This window comes from Lampetra planeri, chromosome 7, assembly GCF_965212315.1.
Source record: "Lampetra planeri chromosome 7, kcLamPlan1.2.h2, whole genome shotgun sequence".
Lineage (NCBI taxonomy): Eukaryota > Metazoa > Chordata > Hyperoartia > Petromyzontiformes > Petromyzontidae > Lampetra > Lampetra planeri.
Genome location: NC_136113.1, coordinates 14,263,953 through 14,286,708, shown reverse-complemented (window position 1 = coordinate 14,286,708; position 22,756 = coordinate 14,263,953). Strand labels below are relative to the sequence as shown.

General features: G+C 47.3%; 1 protein-coding gene across 2 annotated transcripts in view; it reads left to right on the top strand.

Annotated features, from left to right (window-relative positions):
• The window catches only part of LOC144720044 (pleckstrin-like), a 32,482-nt gene extending 10,924 nt beyond the window's left edge, over positions 1–21,558 (top strand). The window contains exons 5-9 of one of the 2 annotated variants that reach the window (XM_078596477.1): positions 3,579–3,757; positions 7,343–7,450; positions 8,121–8,212; positions 11,999–12,080; positions 14,426–21,558. In XM_078596477.1, the coding sequence (XP_078452603.1) occupies positions 3,579–3,757; positions 7,343–7,450; positions 8,121–8,212; positions 11,999–12,080; positions 14,426–14,602 (638 nt within the window). In that variant the 3' untranslated portion in view covers positions 14,603–21,558. The remainder of the gene's footprint in view (positions 1–3,578; positions 3,758–7,342; positions 7,451–8,120; positions 8,213–11,998; positions 12,081–14,425) is intronic. The other variant, XM_078596478.1, reaches the window with a different exon arrangement.
• Positions 21,559–22,756: the final 1,198 nt, after the last annotated feature.

Sequence of the window (22,756 nt, the reverse complement as noted above, 5' to 3'; positions counted from 1 at the left end):
TCGCCCATCCTCAGGACCCCATGCGATCAAAACGCTTCTCCCACGTAAATCCTCCAACCCCCCGCCCCCCACCGAAGACAATGCGCCGTGTTGAAGAGCGAACAGCGCTGTCGGCTCTTGTTTTTACAAATTCAAAAAAGTAATTTTACGAGCAAAGTGCGGTGCAAAGCACCAGTCAGTTTTTGAAATGGGGTACAAAAATAGATGCCCACTTCCCTAATTGTCAGATGTATGTCACGATCTATATACTTTTTTCAACGTGTACTTGTGTATTTTTCGCGTGACTTGCTTACCTTCCCTATACTCTGCACTCCTATCGTTTTGTTTGTGTCGTTTGTTGTAACTTTCTGACCTCGTGCCCCTTACTGGACACCTGTGCCGAAGGAGCTTCGTAGCTAATCGGATTCCTCCCCCTCCAGTCTAAATAAACATTCTCATCCTGATTCTGCAGCCCTTTGTCAATCGACCGCTAGATGAAGGCCTCTCCTCATCCGTGAGGATTCATGAAAGAGCCACCCGGGGACAAATACAGACATCGCTCACCACTCTGGGTTTCCACCTGTCATAGTTTTCCCAGGATCGTCCGCTATTTTTTTTGTCAGGCAGCTGTCCTGGGAAATCTGAAGTATTCCCCGGGACATTAAAAATGCAGTTTCTGCCAGCTGCTTAGTAATACTGTTGTACAGCGCTCAAGGAAATGCATTTGCATGTGGTCTTCGCCTCTTCTGGTGTCGTGAGAGATTTCTTCTTCTTTGGTTCTTTCGGTAAAGTCACGTATAAAGATACAATAATAAATGAAATAATAGCATACGACGTTTCGATTGCAACACAAGCAATCATCATCAGGTATAAATGAAATAGCAACAAAAAATCGATTTCATTTATACCTGATGATGATTGCTTGTGTTGCAATCGAAACGTCGTATGCTATTATTTCATTTATTATTGTATCTTTATACGTGACTTTACCGACAGAACCAAAGAATAATTCCTGCAATCACGAAAGCTCCAAAATTAAGATTTCTTCTTCTTGCCATGAGACGTCCAAGTTTTTGTGCCTCGGGAGGCGGGGGGGGTGGCAGCCCTCCTCATCCGCTGATGTTGGCTGTGGCCAGAAGTTAAGCCCAGGTGACTTGGTTCACAGCTAAATGCATCGGCCACTGTGGTACCACTCCGCCCTCTCTTGATCTACTGAACTACTTTGCTGCATTAACACATTTCTTCATTTAATATTAATGTGGGGCTGTTTATATGAACGAATAAGTGGAAATGTGCAAGCACTGTACATTTCAGATCTGTTTTTTTGCTGTTCAACATATTGACTTCGATTTTTGTTTATTTTTTACGTGTGACAATTTTAAAGAGTTAACTGTTACCTTTTTTCAGGATTATCTGTTGAGGTGTGAGGTTGTGAAACCCTTAACTGCCCAGGCCGCTCCTGGCTCATCACGCAGCCTTCGTCCACACACCAATAAGCCTCATTTCATCTGAGAGTCACAATCTCACGATTTGTTTATGTGTCTATATCGGATCACATTCTCCCCCCAGCCCCCCCAAGCTCGTCTTCAGTGGCACGTGCTTGTTTTTTTTTATAAAGCGGCGATATTGGACCTTGCCTGCCCATTTTAACTCTCCACCCGTCACGCTCGGCTGCAATGTTCAACAAGCCACAGTCGGAATAAAAATCCCGGAGCGAATAGCGCACGGATTTAAAGAAGCCCATTGCAATATTCGCACGTACGTTATCTTCGGGTTGTTATTTTGTGTTTACATTTTGGCATCTTGCTTTTGCCTGCGAGTAACACACACGTGTACCCTTTACTCTGTTGACGTGTGCCGGAGTTCATGGCACTAGTCCCTCGCTGCCGAGTGAACACCTGTCCACGCGCAGCGGTCCCGTGATCAACGTGCGCTTTGGGAAGAGTGGCATTTGAAGAGACGTGCGAACGCCCATCCTCCGTTGCGCACAAGAGCTCCGTGGTGGCGCCGGCGACTAAACGGCTGCCTACTTCTCACTGCGCTGCGAAAAAACAGCAGCCGACGCCGCCATTCGGAACGAAGTTCAAGTTCATTTATTAGGTATAGCCCTGTGAGCCATTCGGCTCTTGAATCGGGTGCAACCGCAACAAACAAAAAACAAAAACATGAACAAAACACATCTTAAAGTGAATATGTGACTAAGTGCAAACAGAAATCCAAGAAAAGACAGCAAAATATTGCAGAAAAAAATCACCTTACACCAACGCTGCGTGCAACAATCTCAGTGGGATGCAAGTTAAACAACCAACAACAACCACAAGACAACTTAGATTAAGGCCATCAGTCTAAATCTGTACTACAACAAACACACATGGCTAATTCTAGATTTGAAGCTTTCGTGACTGCAGGGATTCATATTCTTAGGTTTTTTCGGTAAAGTCACGTAGGTAAAAAAATAAAATTAATAAAAGTAAAATAAAAATAAAATAAAAATCATTAATTTGAAATTTTTACCTACGTGCCCTGATGAGGGCGGGTGAAGTGATGGGGGCTCGCTGGCAGGAGGAGGTCACGAGACACACCCAGGTGCTGTGGGGTTCGTTGAGATGACTGCCTGGTGCTGCCCGCTGTGCAAAACTTGCCGTTGTTTGGGCCCATTCGGTGCCGCGTTCGTTGTTACGAGGGTTGCTCCTCCGCCCTCCCAACGACGGGACGTTAACACACCACACACACCGTGATGAGATTCCTGATGACTGCCAGTGCAGTGTTCTTCAATATGAATCAACGACGAATAGGCGGCAATGTTTCTTAAAACGCGTGAGCTGCAGCGAGCACGAGGACTGAAATGACCTTGTCACGAAAAAGTAATGGAGCACCACATGTTTTCCACACTGAGATCGATTCTAGCTCAACTCGCTCTGGGCTCTGCCAAACACTAATATACAGAAAACAGACCACATGCCTGCTCTGTCAATTCAACATTAATGAGGTGATTCGTGTAATTTGTCACATCATCGGCATGAAAAAGGTTTGTGTGCGCATTTGTGCGTGTATACTTCGTTTTTGTGGAGCGGTGGTGTAGCGGTTAGCGCGCTGCGCTATGAACCCGGCGACCCGAGTTCGATTCCCGCTCACGGCCACCAACGCCAGTGACGATTATCTGAACCGGTCCTGGACCTCCCCTAGATCGACTCAGCCTCCAATGAGTACCTGGTGCCTTGTGTAAAAACATCACCGCTGGGGAGACAAAAGTGGCCGGGCATGGTGCTGGGCATCCACACCCTCGTGTGCTGTAGCAGGCTTTCAGAAGTGCTCGCTAACAGCACTTGCCCCAACAGTCTGTCAAGGCTACACCGGGGATCTTTGTCTTTGTTTGTCTTTGTGGAGTGGTAGAGCTTAGTGCACTGCACCGCGAACACGGCAACCTAAATTCGCTTGCTGACCACGGCTTATTTAAGTAGCAAGCACCTGAACGGTGCTGGGCCTCCCCTAAGTCGACTCAGCCTTAAATTAGTACCTAGTGTGGCACGATCGGAGTGTTCCCGACCTCGCCACGCGCGAGCGATCGACCGTGCGTGACTCTGCGCGTCCGCGTGCAGGCGCGTGCGTGGTCAACTGGCTCGTGTCTTCGGAGGTTGTGCGAACCCGCGCCGAGGGACTCCTCGCGTGCCTCGCGCTACTGGACGACGGCTACGTCCGCCCGACGGGCGATAGAGCCAAGTCCGCCGCACACTCGAACTCGCAGTTCCTCGACGACACGGAGGCCCTCTACTGTTTCGTGAGTTTCTTCTTTTTGATGTTTCAACCGACGCGCTCGCGCCGCCGAGCGGTCGAGTCGGCCAAGGATGGGGGAGGGGGGGGAATCGTCGGATCCGTGAGGTTTTTTTTCTTTTTTTCGATTTAAAGCTTTCGTGACTGCAGGGATTCATCTTCTTGGTTCTTTCGGTAAAGTCACGTAGAAGGGAAGTAATAAAATAATAAAAATAAAACATAATAAAATGAAATAATTCTCACGACGTTTCGGCTACAACGCAAGCAGCCGTCTTCAGGTGAAGAATGAGACACTACCAAGCTAGGAGCTTAAATATAAACTGGGTTGGAGGTGGAAGAGCGCCTTAACAAAAAAGACTGTGCATATGAAGAGGAATTTAGCATATTCATGGAAAATGCGTAGGAGGTGGGCGGGGGGGGGGTTTCAAAGGCATATTATGCCCATGCATTATGCAGGATCAACAGCACTACTTTTTTTATTCTATATATACTGGAGGGAATCCGATGAGCTCCACAAAGCTCTTTTTTTCTACAGATGTCCTAAGCGTGGCGGGGGGTGGTGGGGTGGTGGGTCAGAAAGTTACAGCAGCAATGCAAATCACCGCTGGGAGTGCAAAATTTAGGGGGGAAAAGTCACTAAAAAAGCAAGTATATAAGGACATATTGCAAAAGTATATAGACCGTGAAATACTTCTGACGATTAGGGAAGCGATATGTATGTCCAGGAGGTCGCTAACCCCACGCCGTTCCTGTTCCACCACCGGCACATCCGAGCCGTGTCCAATGGGGGGGCCACCCGCGGAGACGATGATATCTTACCTTGCAGTTGCATATTTATAGAGCGCCTTCAGTCAAGGCACTGTGACAGAGTTTTAGAGTAAACGGTGACAGAATGGAATGGTTTAGATGGCCAGAGGGCGCCAGGATTGAGGAATGAGTGACCTGCAGATAGAGGGCTCTTAGGGGGATCACGAAGGGGCAGGGGAGGGACGGGAAGGAGTGGAGGGGCGAGGGGAGGGAAGAGGAAGGGAATGGGCGATGATAGAGAAGATGTGGTGAGGCTTTAAGCGAGGAACGAAGGGAGGTTAAGGAGGTAGACTGCTTAGTGTACAGTGGCAATGTTGAGTCTATGGGCAGTGTTGAGTCTATGGTGCAGTGTTGAGTCTATGGTGTAGTGTTGATTCTATGGTGCAATGTTGAGGCTATGAGCAGTGTAGAGTCTATAGGCAGTGTTGACTCTATGGTGCAGTGTTGTCTGTGGTACAGTGTTGTCTATGGTACAGTGTTGTCTATGGTACAGTGTTGTCTATGGGGCAGTGTTGAGTCTATGGGCAGTGATGAGTCTATGGACAGTACTGAGTCTATGGGTAGCAGTGCTGCTGATTGGGCACAGGGAGAAGTAGGGGCAGAGAGAGAGGCAGAGAGAAGATTGGGAAAGACGCGGACGGAAGGGGACATGGGAGATGAGAGACGCGAGATAAGGTGGGGCAAGGCCATGGAGAGATTTGTAAACAGGATGGAGGCTTCCGTTACGGTCTGTCTTGGCAGCTTCTTACGCTCTGCAAACCATCAGCACTCAATGACTTTACAGACGCATCGCTGTACATTACATAAGTTACACATTATGCAGAGACATACCAAGGTGCGTGTGGGTAGAATTCGCCCTAGATCACCTTGGGAATGTGGAATCTCGTGAGCAGTTTAACCCTGGTTTACCTTTGGATGGAAGAAAATGGGAAACTTAATCAATTGTCCTCTCAGTGACATCTGACGAGCGATAAGGACTGAGGCTCATTACTCAATTATTGTACTTTCATTTTGCAGAGATGCTTTTACTTCATGGTAAAATAAGTATTGAAGAAAACATGAATGCAGGAGTGTATCTGCAATACACAGTCACAAAATATTCTGACAGTTTATATAACGATGTTCAGCCCTTTTTCAACCCACTGCTGGATGAAGACCTTTCCACATCATGCCAGTCATTGTGGTTATTTCACCATACTTCACCGTGCTGGTCGGTGTGGACAGGTGATGGTGTGAATCATATAAGTACAGCATGCCGATAAATGTTGCAGCACTACCCTCCGCTACACACCACACAGTCGCAACACGTGTGAATACAGTATATATTTTTTACTGGTAGGAACGAAGTGAACAAGCCTACAATAGATTATATCGTCCGTCCGTCCGTCCGATGTCCGATTAGGTGTAGCAACATCGCCCCCTACTGCAAACACTTGACAGGACCCTAAAAAAACCTTTAGACTCAGTGAGGCTTTCCTGGCTAAACAAGTGTAACATTCCCTTATAATTCCCTGAGATAGTTTTTAATTAAAACATTTAAATTAAAAATTAACTCACAGCGGCCTAAAGCCTACAGCAAGGCCTAAAACCTAGAACTAGGCATCAAACTCTCCCTTCGTATCGTATTTGTTCGTTCCTACCAGCCCACCCCGCAGGGACCTGTTTGCGGTTGTGCCGTACAGCTCTCCGGCTTGTTTTCGGGTTGTACCACACGTTGTTCGCCACGGTATCCGATGTTTCGCTCCACGCCTGCTGGGAGCTTCGGTTCCGTGTAGCCCAACGCCAGACCAAGTCGACGTGGGGAGACCCGCGAATGCACGTGGATCCAATTAACACATCGCATTCTACATTGCAAAGTAAATCTCCAAGAATGAGCCATCTGAAATGTATTCCAGTCGAAAGGATGCGTTCAACTAAATTTGCTGAGAAGAAGATGTATCTTGAAAGCGATTTAAAATTTGCATGTCGATGCTGAATCAACGCCAAGTGTCTGCTTGTGAATGTGTCTATCGATTGTGTCACCTTAAAAAGCGAGAAAGTTCATGCAAATGTCTTTTTCAACAGCCGCAAACCTGAGCAGCGCTACAAATGTCTTGCATTTAACTTCGATGACGAGGCATCTGCATTGTGTTCCAATATCTTTGCTCGTTACGAGAAGCGATCCCTTGAGCATCCAAAATACGACTTTAACAACATGTCCCTGTACACCATTGGAACCTCATTTGCCAGTAAAAAATATGATAATTGTTATTTTTTACCCTTCTATCTGGCAACTAAACTGACACCTTTTTTTTTACAAGGAGTCATGTTTACATAGACCACAATACCTGCAGCCATAATGCAAACAAAAAACATAACTCTGATAATATATGCACTGTCCTTGAAGTTGATTGATCCACACCCAAGACAGCTTTCCTTAGAGCCTTGTCTCACATGGGTTGGACCAGATGACGCCATGAGTTGGACCAGATGACGCCATCTGGTCCAACTCATGTGAGACTAGGCTCTAAGGAAAGCTGTCTTGGGTGTGGATCAATCAACTTCAAGGACAGTGCATATATTATCAGAGTTATGTTTTTTGTTTGCATTATGGCTGCAGGTATTGTGGTCTATGCAAACATGACTCCTTGTAAAAAAAGGTGTCAGTTTTGTTGCCAGATAGAAGGGTAAAAAAAACAATTAACAACATCCTGTTTGACTTTGCCATGCTTTTGGAGCCACATGATACCAAGAAGACGCCTCGCCGAAAGGCCGTGCACTGACGCTCGAGTTCCCCCGTTTGCAGATCGACAGCAGGCACGGCGCGCAGGACACGGACAGCGATGACGAGTGCTCCATCCTGCGGGAAGAGTTCAGGGGTCGCATCATCAAGCAGGGCTGCCTGCTCAAGCAGGTGACCGCGTGGCCTCTCACGCCTCCCAACAGGCTACAAGAGCCAGCAGCGCTCGTAATCACCGGGATCTCCAACCCAATTACCAGCCCATCACCGACAGACATTTCGCAGGACATCTCCCAAGACCTGACCAATGAACCCAGACGCCCGATCGCCCAGACTACGTGAAGTACCTTCGGATTAATGAGCAGAACCGACGGTTGCCTGCGGTGGTGCTGTTAATGCGACCCCCACCCGCCCGCGTGCACTGATACTGCCGGCAATTTGTCTGCGTTAGGACAATTTGTGTTTTCTTCCTGCATTCATAAGCACTGGCCGTGCCGCGGGTAATTAACGGTGCAAGCAATGCGGTTTAAATACGCGACGCTCGCAAACCATGATATATTTTCAATTGCGTTGACATGATTTGCTTTTACCGACACTGCTTGCTCTGCGTGGCATCGCGGATTTATGACGGCGATTTGAGCCTCCTGTAGACTGCAGGCACAGTCGCGATTGTGGCTACGATCCAGAACGCGCCGGGCGGACGCCAGAAAGGCATTAATCATCGAGCTAAAGCAGCCGAAAGCGATAGCAGATGCTTATCGTAGAACATAAAAGAACACAGTTGACAATGGAGGTGGAAAAAAAAGTCAACACATTGAAATGTCATTTCATTCTTTTTGCTTAGGGCCACAAGAGGTTGAACTGGAAGATAAGAAAGTTTGTGCTCAGAGAGGAGCCTGCATACCTGCATTATTACGACCCAACAAAGGTGAGAAGGTAGAGACGCAAACATCACAATAGCAATTTAAATCTTTCGTGACTGCAGGGATTCATATTCTTGGCTCTTTCGGTAATATTAGTAATATTATTAATTATTATTTCCCTTCTACGTGACTTTACCGAAAGAGCCAAGAATATCACAATAGCAGCCGATGCCTTCCCAACATATCTGGGCAAAGGAATATTACCGACTATAATCACCCAGAAATGTCTGTCCGTCCCGCGAGTGACGTCACTCCACATGAGGCCCCCCCCGCGTGACGTCACTCCACATGAGGCCCACCCCCCCCGCGTGACGTCACTCCACATGAGGCCCACCCCCCCGCGTGACGTCACTCCATATGAGGCTCACCCTCCCTCATTAATATTCATGAGTGGGTGGATTTTTACACTGACGCAGAGGAAAGTCGAGCTGAATTTAACTATTTATTACGCAAAATATTGCGTTTCTTTACAGAAAGTGACGGCCAAAAATAAATCTACGCTTCACAGTGCTACATCCGTGCGTGACGTCACTGAAAAAAGGCCCTCCCCCCCTTTCATTAATATTCATGCCCGCGTGGCAATTCACACTAACGCACAAGAAGGTCAAGCACTCCACATGCCGCCACCCCTCCCCTCATTAATAATCATGAGCGGGTGACGTCACTCCACATGCCGCACCCTTCCGCTCATTAATAATCATGAGCGGGTGACGTCACTCCACATAGGGCAACCCCCCTCATTAATAATACAATTTTCTATTGAATATTTCAGATTTACTGCAATATACACCCTTGGACGGGCAAAAAAGCTAATTCCTAAATGCAACGTTGGACCACTGGACCAACGTTGGGCCAACGTTGGGCCAACGTTCGCTGATGTGCTCGAGTTGATTTTGTGCAACCTAAAGCCAACGCACAAAACAAGCCGTACACGGTGCACAATAGTAGATTTTTCTAGAATATAATTTAAACAAATATATTTTTTTAAATCTTAATATATATAGGACTGCAGAGCTTGGCCAGTTTTTGGCACTGACTCAATGTCCGTCTGAATTCCAGCTTGTCTGTGGTTTCTCAGCAATTAAAGGATTTGATTTGCATAAACGATGACGATACAAAAAACTGAATATATTAATTTTCCCTCATTATATTTTCAAACGATGTGCCATTTGCTGCATAAACCAACGAGTAAAATGCGGCGTTTCTTCGCCCATGAAACGTACAACTCAAGAAACCCAAAGCAGCTCAAAGATGATGAAAAAAAACCCAACAACAGACATCGCCTTTTTTTTTCAAAACGCAATTATATTCGAGAGGACGTGACCTGACCGGGCAGAGCGAGGTAAACAACGTTGAATTGGGTGGTTGTGCTGGACGAGGAACGTCTCGGCAGGCACCCGGCTACTGCCTCACCGCAATAGACGTTGAGCAAAGCACCGTGGCAACAGTTGCAGGTTTGGACACGCCAAAGAGAAGGGGTGGGGATGGTCATTCATCACCGGGGAAGGGAACAAACCGACAGCTGCGAACGCTGCCGACGCCGTGATTGAGCCACCCCACGTTTTTCACTCAAGGCTCTCTCTCGGACGTCAACAACATTGTTACGCAAAGGTCCCCATTTGAGCTCCATGGGTATTGTTTACACGCGAGGCATCTCCGTTCAGTTCGGACTTAAGCCGCTTGCCTTTTCGTCAGTCATTATTCAGGGATGGGAGAGATGGAGAATGTTGAAACGTCGCTCCGGGCGGAGAGATTCGTGGCATCATTAATGTCAACGGCTTAGTGGGCTGTGAGCCAGGCGCGTTCTTTATCAAGGCACAGGCGTGTGGGCGATCAAATGGCAAACTTTGACCGGGCACGCGAAGGGGGTTGATGGCCTCTATCCAGTGAACACCACTGCGGCGGTGACATAGAGTGTCCTAACTTTAGAGCCGCAATCTTTTTCCAAGAATCGTATCGACAATGCCGCAGAGGTCGCAACCGGGTACCCGATATCCGTACCCTACCCGATACCCGGCTACCCGTACCCGGCCAGGTACGGGTACCCGTTTGCGACCCTGGTGCGGCCGGGTACGGGTACGGGTAGGCCGTGAGTCACTGGTGAGTAACTGTTTGTCCCTCATTTCCCAACGTCTTGTCTCTTCTCACAATTCAAGTTCCTAGAATCAACCCACCCGCGCCTGCAACATGGCTTCATCCCAGAGGTCGCGATCGGGTACCCGAAACCCGTACCCTACCCGTACCCAGCCGGGTATGGGTAGGGTACGGGTACGGCCGGGTACGGGTACCCATTTACGACCCTGGTGCGGCCGGGTACAGGTAAGGAATCAAACCCCGTTTGCGACCTCTGCAATGCCGTGCGTTTCGGCAACATTTTGATTTAGTTAACGTAGTGATGGCCAGGTGATCGGGGTCACTGAGCTGGCAGAGCGCTGAGATCCTGGGTTGGAACCCGGATGTTAGTCAGCTGTGATTAAAACGTGGTTCTCAAGTGTAGCGAGTCATCAGAGACTTGTATGTAAGAAATGTAGTTTTAACTTATGTTGGCTAAATTCCAGCTCTGAACATATCAGTTTGACTGCCATGCGTGGAACATTTCCGTTTGGTAGGGCGTGTGAAAAAGTGCAGCAAGCCCCGAGTGTGTGCGTGTGTATATGATGACAAAAATTAACATTTAAGTGTTCTTCCCTGTGCCATTTTCCGACACACAGCGTCCATACACTGCTTGCTGCCAGAGTTCCAAAGTGATACTTTGTCTCAAGTCGTGATGCCAATGGCTAAGTTGCTAACACGTTGAGAGAATAAAATAATTCCAGGTGGGATTGCACCACACTCCAGCAATCCAGTGCATTGAGTTAGTCGTGGATGATGCTGACATCTCGATTTAAAGCCTTCATGTCTGCAGGAATTCATCTTCTTGGTTCTTTCGGTAAAGTCACGTAGAAGGGAAGTAATAAAATAATACAAATAAAACATTATAAAATAATTCTCACGATGTTTCGGTCACAACGCAAGCAGCCGTCCTCAGGTGAAGAATGAAACACCACCAAGCTTGGAGCGTATATTTAAGCTGGGTTGGAGGGGGGAAGAATTAGCGCCTTGACAAAGAATTTGCATATCAAGAGGAATTTAGCATATTTATGGGAAACGCATTTCCCATAAATATGCTAAACGCATTTCCATAAATATGCTAAATTCCTCTTGATATGCAAATTCTTTTGTCAAGGCGCTCTTCTTCCCCCCTCCAACCCAGCTTAAATATACGCTCCAAGCTTGGTGGTGTTTCATTCTTCACCTGAGGACGGCTGCTTGCGTTGCGGCCGAAACGTCGTGAGAATTATTTTATAATGTTTTATTTTTATTATTTTATTACTTCCCTTCTACGTGACTTTACCGAAAGAACCAAGAAGATGCTGACATCGTCATGTGCTTGAGGCACCCACCTGCCCGGTTAGCAGGGCGCCTGTGAAGAGAGAGGACAGCGAATGAGTTTCCTCCCTCGCGAAACCAAAGATACGTTCAGCTGTTGGCCGAGCCGAATGAAACTGAAAATCCAACAGGCATGGACTCGGAACGGTCAAAAATAATAGTGCAATAAAATGATGAACAAGGTGTGTGTGAGTCGTGCATTTGTGAGTAGGACACCGATATGCAAACCCGTGCCTAAACACACGTCTCATTAGGCTCTCCGTGCAGGAAATTTGCGAGTCACTCTTGGGCAACAAAAAACGGTGTTTCACAATCTGTGAACTTTTGCACAGATGCAGGGCTGACCCAGTGTTGTTGTCTGCGGCGACAGGAGGATTCGCGTTACCCCCTTGGAGGCTTCGCACTCAAAAACAGCATCGTCTCGGCCATGGGAGAGGACGGCCTTCCCCCCGGTACGGACACAAAGATCCCCCGTATAGCCTTAACAGACTGTTGGGGCAAGTGCTGTTAGCGGGCACCTATGAAGGCTGACACAGCTCACGAGGGGGGTGGGTGGCCTGCACCGTGCCCGGCCACCTTTGTCTCCCCAGTGGCAATGTTTACACGCCGCACCAGGTACTAACTTGAGGCTGAATCGACCTAGGGGAGGCCCAGGACCGGTTCAGATAATCGTCACTGGTGTTGGTCGTGAGCGGGATTCGAATTCGGGTTTCCGGGTTCGTAGTGCAGCGCGCTAACCGCTACACCACCGCTCCCCACGGAGAGCCAACACACACACACGTGCACGGCACGTGGTCGACCTCCAAGGGGCCGCTGGCCTGCAGGCCCGCCAGCCAGGCCAGCGAAAAACATGGAACCGGCCAGCTTTGACATTCGATCACATGGCCTTCCAGCAAAAAAAAAAACGTTTTCCAAATTTGACGCAAGATGTAAAGTTGAAATTTGGTTTGGATTTTTCACGAAATTACACTTTTTTTGCAGCAGCAGCAGAAGCAGCAGTAATCTGCTTACCACAAAATGTGGCACTCGACAGTTTTTTTTGCAAAGCGGTTGTTTGGTGAATTAAAAGTGAAACTAAAATGCACACGAGTGTAAAAATAACAGGATTCATCTCGAAATGAAACAGCTGCCAGGCCAACTACAAAACATAAACAGTGTAGACTACAGTCATGTGGAAACAAGTACTGTACAGTACAACAAAGCAGACGAACCTTGCAAGAGTAAACCTACAATTTAATTCTGAAATGAAAAGCAACAACTTCCAGATACAGACCCAACATTGCTTGTTCAAATGTACGATTAGTCAAACAAAATAACAGATTCTTTCTCTTTTGCTTGTATTCGAAGAGGAACGTCACAACGTCGAATACCGCTTCACACATTTCTCCACGTACGAAAGACGTTTCGTTTTTTCTCACAGGAGGAACATGCTCTCGACTTCCCATATGTATGAGTCAGCTGCAGAACATAGAACAATGAAATGTCTGTTTACATCCCCAATCGACAAGAAATCGCGCTATGCCACAAGCACGACTACCGCCACGATACTGTGAGCGCTTAAACAAATGTCGACATAAAAATGTAATTACCGTATCTACCGAAATTAACTTGATTTACCGCAATTATAATTTGGCATGCACGCCTTTCCCTGGAGGGGGCGGTTTGAGAGAAAACATTGCTAGCATCATTCGACAAAGAAGTTGCATTAAAACACATTAACGTTTAAACAAGCGAGCGGAAGACCCGATTCAGTGAAATAATATTAAAATAACGATAACAAACTATAAGCATGATTTCTACGGACATTTAAAGGCGTATAAATATACACACACAGGTCCTATGCGGATTGTTACATCGCAGAAACGTAAGAGACAGCATCAACTTGTCTCTCACGGTTCCCGCACCTCCGATGAGCATGGTTGGCTACGTACGGCGTGAAAGAAGTTCAGCATATATACATACAACTAGGCCAGGCCTCCGTCTACCCGTTTATACCACTGGGTGGACGAGGCGGGGGTGGAATTAATTAAAACAAAACCTGCAACGTTGTTTCAGCTGCCACACCGGGAGATCAGATCAAACCAGCGACCTCTGGATTGCACGTCCAGTGTGTTAACCATTCAACCACGGCAACTTTCCTATTTCTAAAGGAAGTTTCGAAAAATCAAAACTGTTACTAAACTATGTTTTTATTTTACCAGGTAAGGCCCACTGAGCTCTATGGCTCTTTTTCAGACGTGACCTGGCTATCACAAATGATAACGAAGTAGCTTATTACGTAAAAATGTATAGCAGCCACATACTCTTAAATGCATGTTGATTCTAAATGTGGAGGGAAAACCCGGAGAACCCGGAGAAAAATCCACGCGACCACGGGGAGAACATGAAAAATACAAATATACAGCAGGTGTCGGGATCGGGATCGAACCCACGACCTCCTGTATAGCAGGCGAGGTAGTTAACATCTTACCACCGGTTTTAGTATTAAAATAATAGTATTATTAATAATAATACTAAAAGCGTGTTCTCCAGATTATAAGGTGCTCCGGATTGTAAGATTCACTCTAAATGTGTGCCCAGTGTCAATAAGGTTAAACAGATCTGGTCACGATTACACCCTTTTCTCTTGAGACCACTTTTTCCACTGTGCAACCCGAAGCCGTGCCGAGCCAGCCCCCGGCATTGACTCGGCACGGCCTCTCACCGCGGCGGCTACGCAGCGCAGAAGCGAAACGGGCAGACGAACCTTTGCCCGCCCGCCCGCCTCGAACGCGCTCACGTTCCTCTCCGCTCGCAGGCGGGGACAAGGTGCAGGGCAACCTCATCCACATCATCTCGCCGGAGGACGTGCACTACTACCTGCAGGCCAGCACATCCGCCGAGCGGCAGCAGTGGATCGAGGCCATCAAGCGGCTGTGCTGAGCACGTGGGCCCCTGCGCTCGATGGGGAGCCGGCGGCGTGACAGCGTTTTAGCGCCGCCTTGCGCTGCGAACCGGGCGGCCCCGAGTTCAATTCCCGCCCCCCCTCCTCCCTCCCCTCCGGCCCCCACTCGTGGCCAACACCGGTGACGATCATCTGAACCGGTCCTGGGCCTCACCTAGGTCGACTCAGCCTCCAATTAGTACCTAGTGCGGTGTGTAAAAACCTCGACACTGGGGAGACAAAGGCGGCCGGGCGTGGTGCCGACCACCCATCCCCCTCGCGTGCCATTCCGGCCTTCATAGGTGCTGGCTAACAACACTTGCCCCAACAATCTATTAAGGCTATACGGGGGATCTTTGTCTTTGATGTGAAACCCGCGGTTCTCACGATCACCCGGTGAACACTGCAAGCTTAGCCGTACAGTTACCGTCGAGCAGGGCCACACGGTGACCGGATTGCCAGGGGGTGCGTGTGGATTTTGGTGGCATTAATTGTGAAAGCCGAGGATAAATTATCACCCCCCTCCCCCCCCGCTTGTCCCTGTTGCCGATTGGTGCGTGGGTGAGCGGTAGGAGAATCATTAGGAGAGTAGCAACCGCAACGCGTCAAGCAGAGAGCCAATTGACCCCCGAGATCCCACACCCCATTGCCTTCACGAGCCCGCTTATTATGAAATGGCCGAGCTACAAACGGATTCCATTAAAACAAATTGTCGTTTCTTTTTTTATTTAAACAGGCCACCAACATGGCATTGCAATGACGTGTACGAGCGGTGCCAGCCGGGGGAGGTAAATAATAAGTATAACCAGTAAAAACAAAGTTTTTCACGATAAATCCTTTATATGCGTGGCGGCTAGAGTCATCTCGTCCTCTGGCTTGAGATGGCTGCCACCTATGGGTCAGATGATTGCATTGCACCATTAAGCAATTGGTAATTAAATATATTTTTGTCCTAAGAAGTGTAAAATTTTGGAAAAAAATTTTCACGAACATTAATTGTCACGCACAACGAGTCTGTGTGGAAAATGTCAGCTCGATTGGATCACGGGAAGTGGGTTAAAAAACGACCGAAAGATTTGCACGGTCCTAAGAAAGCAAGCGAACTTAATATAAAGGATTTAAAAAGGGTGAAATTTCGATAGGAAGTTCCAATCAAGTTCAATAGGAAGGTTTTTCCATCTTTCCGTACTTCACATCGTTGAGAAACGCACCTCACCTTAGCCCAATTCCCTGGCCATCAAGTTCCCGAGGGGGGTGCTCCTCCCCTTCCCCGCTATGAAAGCATCCACTCCCTCCCTCCCTCCCCACCAACTTGTAAAATGGGGGTTCCACCCGTGTTGATATGCTTTGTTATATGCAAAAAAAAAGCTCATGTATCCGAACTACAAGTCACTGCGTGCCTCTGTGCAATGCTGTGTGTGCGTGCATGTGAAGGGGAGTCCACGGGAGTCGTCCTGGCAATGGAACTTCACGGCTCACATCAGCACCAAACACTCGTAGGGCAGGGCAGGCACAGCACGGACGCTTGCAGCGCACCGACACTGTGGTTCACTTCAGCCAAATCTTCCCGGAGCCCCGAGTCTTTAGCCCCTTGCCTCTTTATAAACCCTCTCGCCTTCTTCCACCCGCTAAATTGTATCTTTTGGGGGGTTTTTTCCCCTCCAATCCCCTTTTCTTTTGCCTTTCTTGCCGGCGCCTTTCTTTAATTATTTTTTCTCAACTCGGTCCCTTGACCTCCTTGCCGTGACCCCTGCATTCAATCCTGGCGGGTCATCGCACGACATTCACATTTGCATATGTGATGCGCATGCACTCAGTATATGGGGAAAACAGCGACGGCCGACATTCGCCACGAAGTGTCGGTGACGTCACCACAGGCCTTGTGCCAGGCTAGGTGCACTTTCAGGCCAGATGAAGTGTCAAAGACTCGCTGGCCATAAGTCACGGGACAAACCCAGGTGCTGTGGGTTGACTGAAATGACTGCCAACTTGCTGTGTTTTAGCCTCCCGATGCTCCGCTCGTTGTTGTGAGCGTCGCTTTCCTGCCCTCTGTTATTGGAGGGCGACTGCCTCCAACTGCCCATTAGCGTCGTTCACGAGCACAAGCTTGTATGAAAGGCTGGCACGGCACACGAGGTCGTGGGTGGCCAGCACCACGCCAGGCCACTTTTGTCTCCCAGGTACTCATTTGAGGCTGGATCGACCTCTGGGAGGCCCAGGACCGGTTCAGATAACTCGTAACTGGTGTTGGCCGTGCGTAGGAATTGTAACGTCTCTTTTTATAGTCTGCCTAACAGCTGTGTTGGATTCAAGTGCGATGTATTAGACGATGGCGAACAACTGACGAAGGTAGCCAAGTGGCTCAGAGAACACATGAGCCAGCACTGCTGTCAACCTGGGTTCGAGTCCGGGTCTCTGCCGCCCGTGATTTTAAAAAAACCGGGTTCTAAATTGTAGCCCAGCCTCCGTAGATTACACAACACATCCATCGCATTGACTTTGGTTTCGAACTCAATATGGTAAAGTTACAGCGATTTAAAATAATAATAATGATAAATTCGACTGCGCCGAGACATACACAGGAATTGCCGTCTGCGTGTCAAAGAGCGCCCCTACTCTCGAAAGAATGAAACGACCGCTTGAAGGATTTGTTTGGGGGAATACATCCGGTGCAATATCTCTTCCACTGAGATTCTCCGGCAAAGTGAGCCGCTCTATCACGTTTCTGAATGTAATCTTCATCTGGTGGCATTGTGCCGATTACCACAATTCGACAAAAAAAATAATTTAATTCACAAAATGTTCATGTAAAAAAAAGAGGGAGATTCGCTTTGCATTTTTTTTTACCAATCGGTCTGCCTCGTGAAAATGAGAAAAAAAAACAAATTGGGCCCCATGACTGAATTTACGAGAAAACATCGAGGATGATTACAACATGTTCGTGAAAGGCATTCATTGTGTTACGCCCTTACACAACGGCAGACTTGAACAAAAAAAAACTCTACCCACCAGCAGTTTACTTCTGGCAACTTAGGAAGCACAATAGCAAACATTGTACACCCACGTCTGCCATGGCATTCCCCTCCCCAGCAAGCATCCGATTGCGCCAGTACAGTGCCAAATTAAAATCCATCCTCGCTGCGCCATATGCCGCCCACACAGCTCTTGCAGTTTAACAGAGACGGCCGAGTCAGGGTTTTGTGATCGAGGCAGGAAGCTCCGTCTCCCCACCGCGAGAAGCCGCAACCATAACCCCGAAAAACGTTGTCGCTCGAGAGAGAGACCATCCACATCGGCGCACTGGCTGCCTGTGCCACGTTGTACGTCGTGAAAGTCGAGCTGGGCTTCTCCGTTTCTTTGCCATATTCCATCGACCGATTTATTGTCGGTGAAGTGATGCTTTGAATAATTATCTGACAACACGACAAAAATAGTTGGGGGTGGGGGGGGAGGTGGAAAAAAGGCTCAGTTCTGTGGCCACGTGTAGGAGGCAAACCGCCATTTCATTTAGAAAATGGGCGAGAATAATCGGCCACGGAAAAAAATTGCAACGTAAATATTTTATTTTCATAAATCTATTTTCATGAATCTATTTAACCGACTACTCATCCGAGCAGTAATTGCATTGTTCGCTGCGAAGTCACTTCACCGAGTGGAGATTTTTTTTATTTCCAAGTATGCCCCGAGTCTTTCCCAGATACCAACATGCCCTTGTCTTTGTCGGTTTGAATAACAACAATAACAGCAAATGCAGTCATGGTCGTTTCACACATGTGGCCAAGGCCAATCATTGACACGCCGCGAGCCTCTCTTGGAAATATGCCTTTGTTTAACTTCCCACACTCAGGACAAATGATCTTTGCTTAAAACGCGTGACATACGTGTCTATCTTTAATGAACACACAATCAGGCACACCCAGTTTAGGAAAGGCTGAAGATAATAATAAAATAATAATAATGTACTTATTTATTCAGCATAGCCATATTGAGTCTAAGCAGCCTTTTTCAGTAGAGGCCTGCATTTTTTACATTTTAAGATGTTTTCAGCCAATCCATGAGCGTTCATACAATTGGCAGGAAACCAGAGCACCCAGAGAAATTGATACGCGAGCGAGGCAACACTCTATCTTCGTACGTACAGATGGAAACAGATGGTGATTAGTCCAGTTGCTCTACTGCCTTTTACTGGCGAGCCGAGGGTATGGCATCTCCTCGACACCTCCGATTAGCACGGTTGGCTACGTACGGTGCGAAAGAAGTTCAACATACTGCACATATGATCATTGGTTTTTTACCCTTTAATCTGGCAACAAAACTGACACCTTTTTTCCGAGGAGTCATGTTTGCATAGACCGCAATACCTGCAGTCATAATGCAAACAAAACACACAACTCTGATAATGTATGCACTGTCCTTGAAGTTGATTGGTCCACACCCGAGACAGCTTTCCTTAGAGCCTAGTCTCACATGGCGTTGGACCAGATGACGCCAAAAGGCGCACAACTCAAAGACAATGCACCATCAGAGTATGAGAGCTCGGGGTAAAGCATTTACACCATTGAGGTACCAATGATACTGCACATACATACGAGAGAGTTTCACAAAGTTTGCGTGATCCACCAACGCTCGCCTCTACGGTGCTGGATTACAGCAGATGCTCCACTGCCGCCTGACAATGGAGAAGTCCGTTGTCCACAGAATTATCGGATGAGGCCACACAAATAATGGTATTGACGTGTGGGTTCATTTTCGACTTGCTAGAGGTATTCGCTGAAACTTGCATTGAATTCTCAGCTCGCGCTCTGCGGCTTGTGTGCGCGCCACTAACAAGGGATGCTAAGTGTAAAGTGTCCGTGCACCCATTTGCTCTGTTAACGCTGTGACGACGTGACGTAGCTTCGTGTACGGTGATTAATTTGTGTAAGCATTCCATTAAATATTGCTTGCTTTTCATGCACGTCTTTTTTTTTGTTACCAAAAACATTGACAGAAAGTGTTTCTGGAAAGGCAAAAAGGTGTGGCTGTGCTGGATATTTTATATAAGGGGACGTACATAAATGACGTCACGCACCTAGGGGAGGGGTGGGGTCAGATATTTGTGACGATGTGTGACGATGGATGGGGGAGTGGTTGAGAAATGTGACGTCACATCAAAATGCGCAACTTTAAATAAATATAGACAACACGTTCTACTTAATTAAATCGACTTTTTAATAAATGTTTTCTCCTACAACATCAGAGTGCAGCGCCACATTAAATACGCACTACAATGACAATAGTTTAAAGCGATTTGAAGCATGTTTTATTTTTTGGAGGGGGGGGGGGCAGAGCTTTGTGACGTCATATTTGAGGGGGGTCTGACTTTTTGTGACGCCGTGTAACGAAGGGGGGGGGGGGGTCAAATATCGTCCAAAATCGCGTGACGTCATTTATGGACGGCCCCTAATGCGTACGCCATTAATTGTGCGACTTACATTATTTCATATATATGTGCAACCTGCATGGTGGTAATAAGAATGTGTCAATTGGGCTTCACTTGTAACAAGCCGTAATGGGTAAGTGTTTAACGTCGTTTTTGTTCAAGCATTATTTCAACGATCAGACAATTATTTGTTTCGTATACATTCTAACAGAGCAAACGTTCTCTCACACCGCGGGAATTTCAACTTGGCCTTGTGAGTCACCAAAAAAAAACATTGTGGTCAGTTTGAAGGTAGCGTTAACTTCCAACATTTAAAACACAGACATGAGTCAATTTCCTATACAATGCCTACTCAGCTACAAAACGTAAACCACTTTTGTTTTAAATCAACAACCAGCAAGTCTGCCACACCTCCCCCCACAGCAGCCTTTGACAACAGCTGACTCGGTGCTGTTCTTAGTAAAGCATGATGTGACATTTTCAGCAGAGGTATAGGCGAGATGTTTAATCGTTTACAATTGTCTTCACCTTTGCATTCGTAATTATTCTTTGTGTCACGTATTACTGCTGTACTAAAATCGTGAGACTGACCCACCTCTAGGAATGCATATCCAGCAGAGGTCGCAACCGGGTACCCGATACCCGTACCCTACCCGATACCCGGCTACCCGTACCCGGCCGGGTACGGGTACCCGTTTGCGACCCTGGTGCGGCCGGGTACGGGTAGACCGTGAGTCACTGGTGAGTCACCGTTTGTCACTCATTTCCCAACGTCTTGTCTCTTCTCACAATTCAAGTTCCTAGAATCAACCCACCCGCGCCTGCAACATGGCTTCATCCCAGAGGTCGCAATCAGGTACCCGATACCCGTACCCTACCCGTACCCGGCCGGGTACGGGTAGGGTACGGGTACCCGTTTGCGACCCTGGTGCGACCGGGTACGGGTAAGGAATCAAAACCCGTTTGCGACCTCTGATATCCAGTGCGTTAACCACTGCATCCTGGCAGCACATGTTTTTATCTTGGCTTGTTTCTTTCCATCTCGTGTCGGTTGTAATAAGAACCCACTGGAAACGACTGCCTTTATGAAGTGGCAAGAGTTGAAGCTCTCTGCGGAGTCGGTGCTGCCGATAAGGAACTGTTGTTGTTCTGCTGCTGGGTGCTGGGGTAGGCAAGGTTTTGATGTTTACTACAGTCTTGCCATTGCACGCATTGATGTGGAGGTTTGATGTGGAGATCAGTGGATGTACGAGCAATTTGCTGCTGCACCTGCAAAAGCTTCCAACAGTGGTGACATTTTAAAGGAAGTTTCCAACATGTGGTGGTGCAGAGCCTCGTTATATCCAATTGCAGTTATAATCAATCATGGGACGCCTGCTGCCATGGTGGGACGGTTATCAAAAAGAACTTGCAATCCAGAGGTCGCTGCTTCGATTCCATCTCTTGGCGTGGCCGGTGAATAATAAACAGGTTTTGGAAGTTGATCCCGCCTCTGTATACCCAGCTAGACGTGGTGGCGAGATGTTATCTGCCTCGCCTGGTATACAGGAGGTCGTGGGTTCAATCCTGGACTTGTAGGTTTGGAGTTTGCGTGTCTCTCTCTCTCCGTGGTCGCGTGGAATTTTTCTCCGGGTCCTCCGGTTTTCCCCTCCACATTTACAATCAACATGCGTTTACACAATTTGGCTGCTATAAATGTTCACAAGATAAGCCACTTCGTTGGGCTATCATTTGTGGCCAGGTCACTTATTTAAAAAGAGATATATAGCTCAAGTGGGCCTTACCTGCTAAAATACAAAAAAACATTTGTTTCGTTTTGACTTAAAGCTTTCGTGACTGCTGGAAATCATATTTTAGGGGTCTTTCGGTAAAGTCACGTAGATAGGTTCAAAGAAAATAAAAAATCATATAAAAAACTACGACGTTTCGATCACAACAAAAGCGATCGTCATCAGGAGGAAAAAATAGATCTCTTTCTGAGAATGGGTTTTCCCCTTTTTTCTGGCAACAAAAAAAACGGCGTCCTCTGGTCTAACACAGTTTGAGACTAGGCTCAAAAGAAAGCTGTCTCTGGTGTGGACCAATCAGTTTCAAAGACAATGCATATATTATCAGAGTGTGTTTTATGGTTTGCATTCTGACCACACGTATTGTGGTTAATGCAGACATGATTCCTTGTAAAAAGTTTCAGTTTGGTGCTTTAACATCTGAACACCTGTTTTGTTGCCAGAAAAAAGGGGAAAACCTCTTCTCATATTTTGGTCCTGGCAAAGGAGGTCCCATGATGTAGATCTCTTTCTCTCAATTTTTACCTCCAGATGACGATTTCGTTGTTTTCTTTGAACCTATCTACGTGACTTTACCGAAAGACCCAAATGATATTTGTTTCGTTATTTTAATACAAATGGGTACCGGAGTGAGTCGATCTGGAGGCATCGTGTGGTGAATTTCGAGTGCTCCCACCTCGATCCCAGCAGTCTGGTCAGCATGCCAACAAGTAGGACACAAGCCTCCCCTCGAGATGGGCCTTTTAAGAACTCCCCCGAGTTAAGAGACCCTTCCGCCAGCAGTGGCAATTGCAGGCCTCCAACTTGCCCTTGCAACATGACGCTATCACACAATCCTGTCGTGTACATTTTAATGGAAGTCGACATTTAAAATATTACGACTTTTTTTTATTGTTGTTGCTGTATAGGGAGCTGATTCAACGCCGATATGCGTGTCCTCTTCATGGCCGCTGGGCTTTCGAAAGCACAATTTTCAGCTAAACGTGCCGAGGCGAG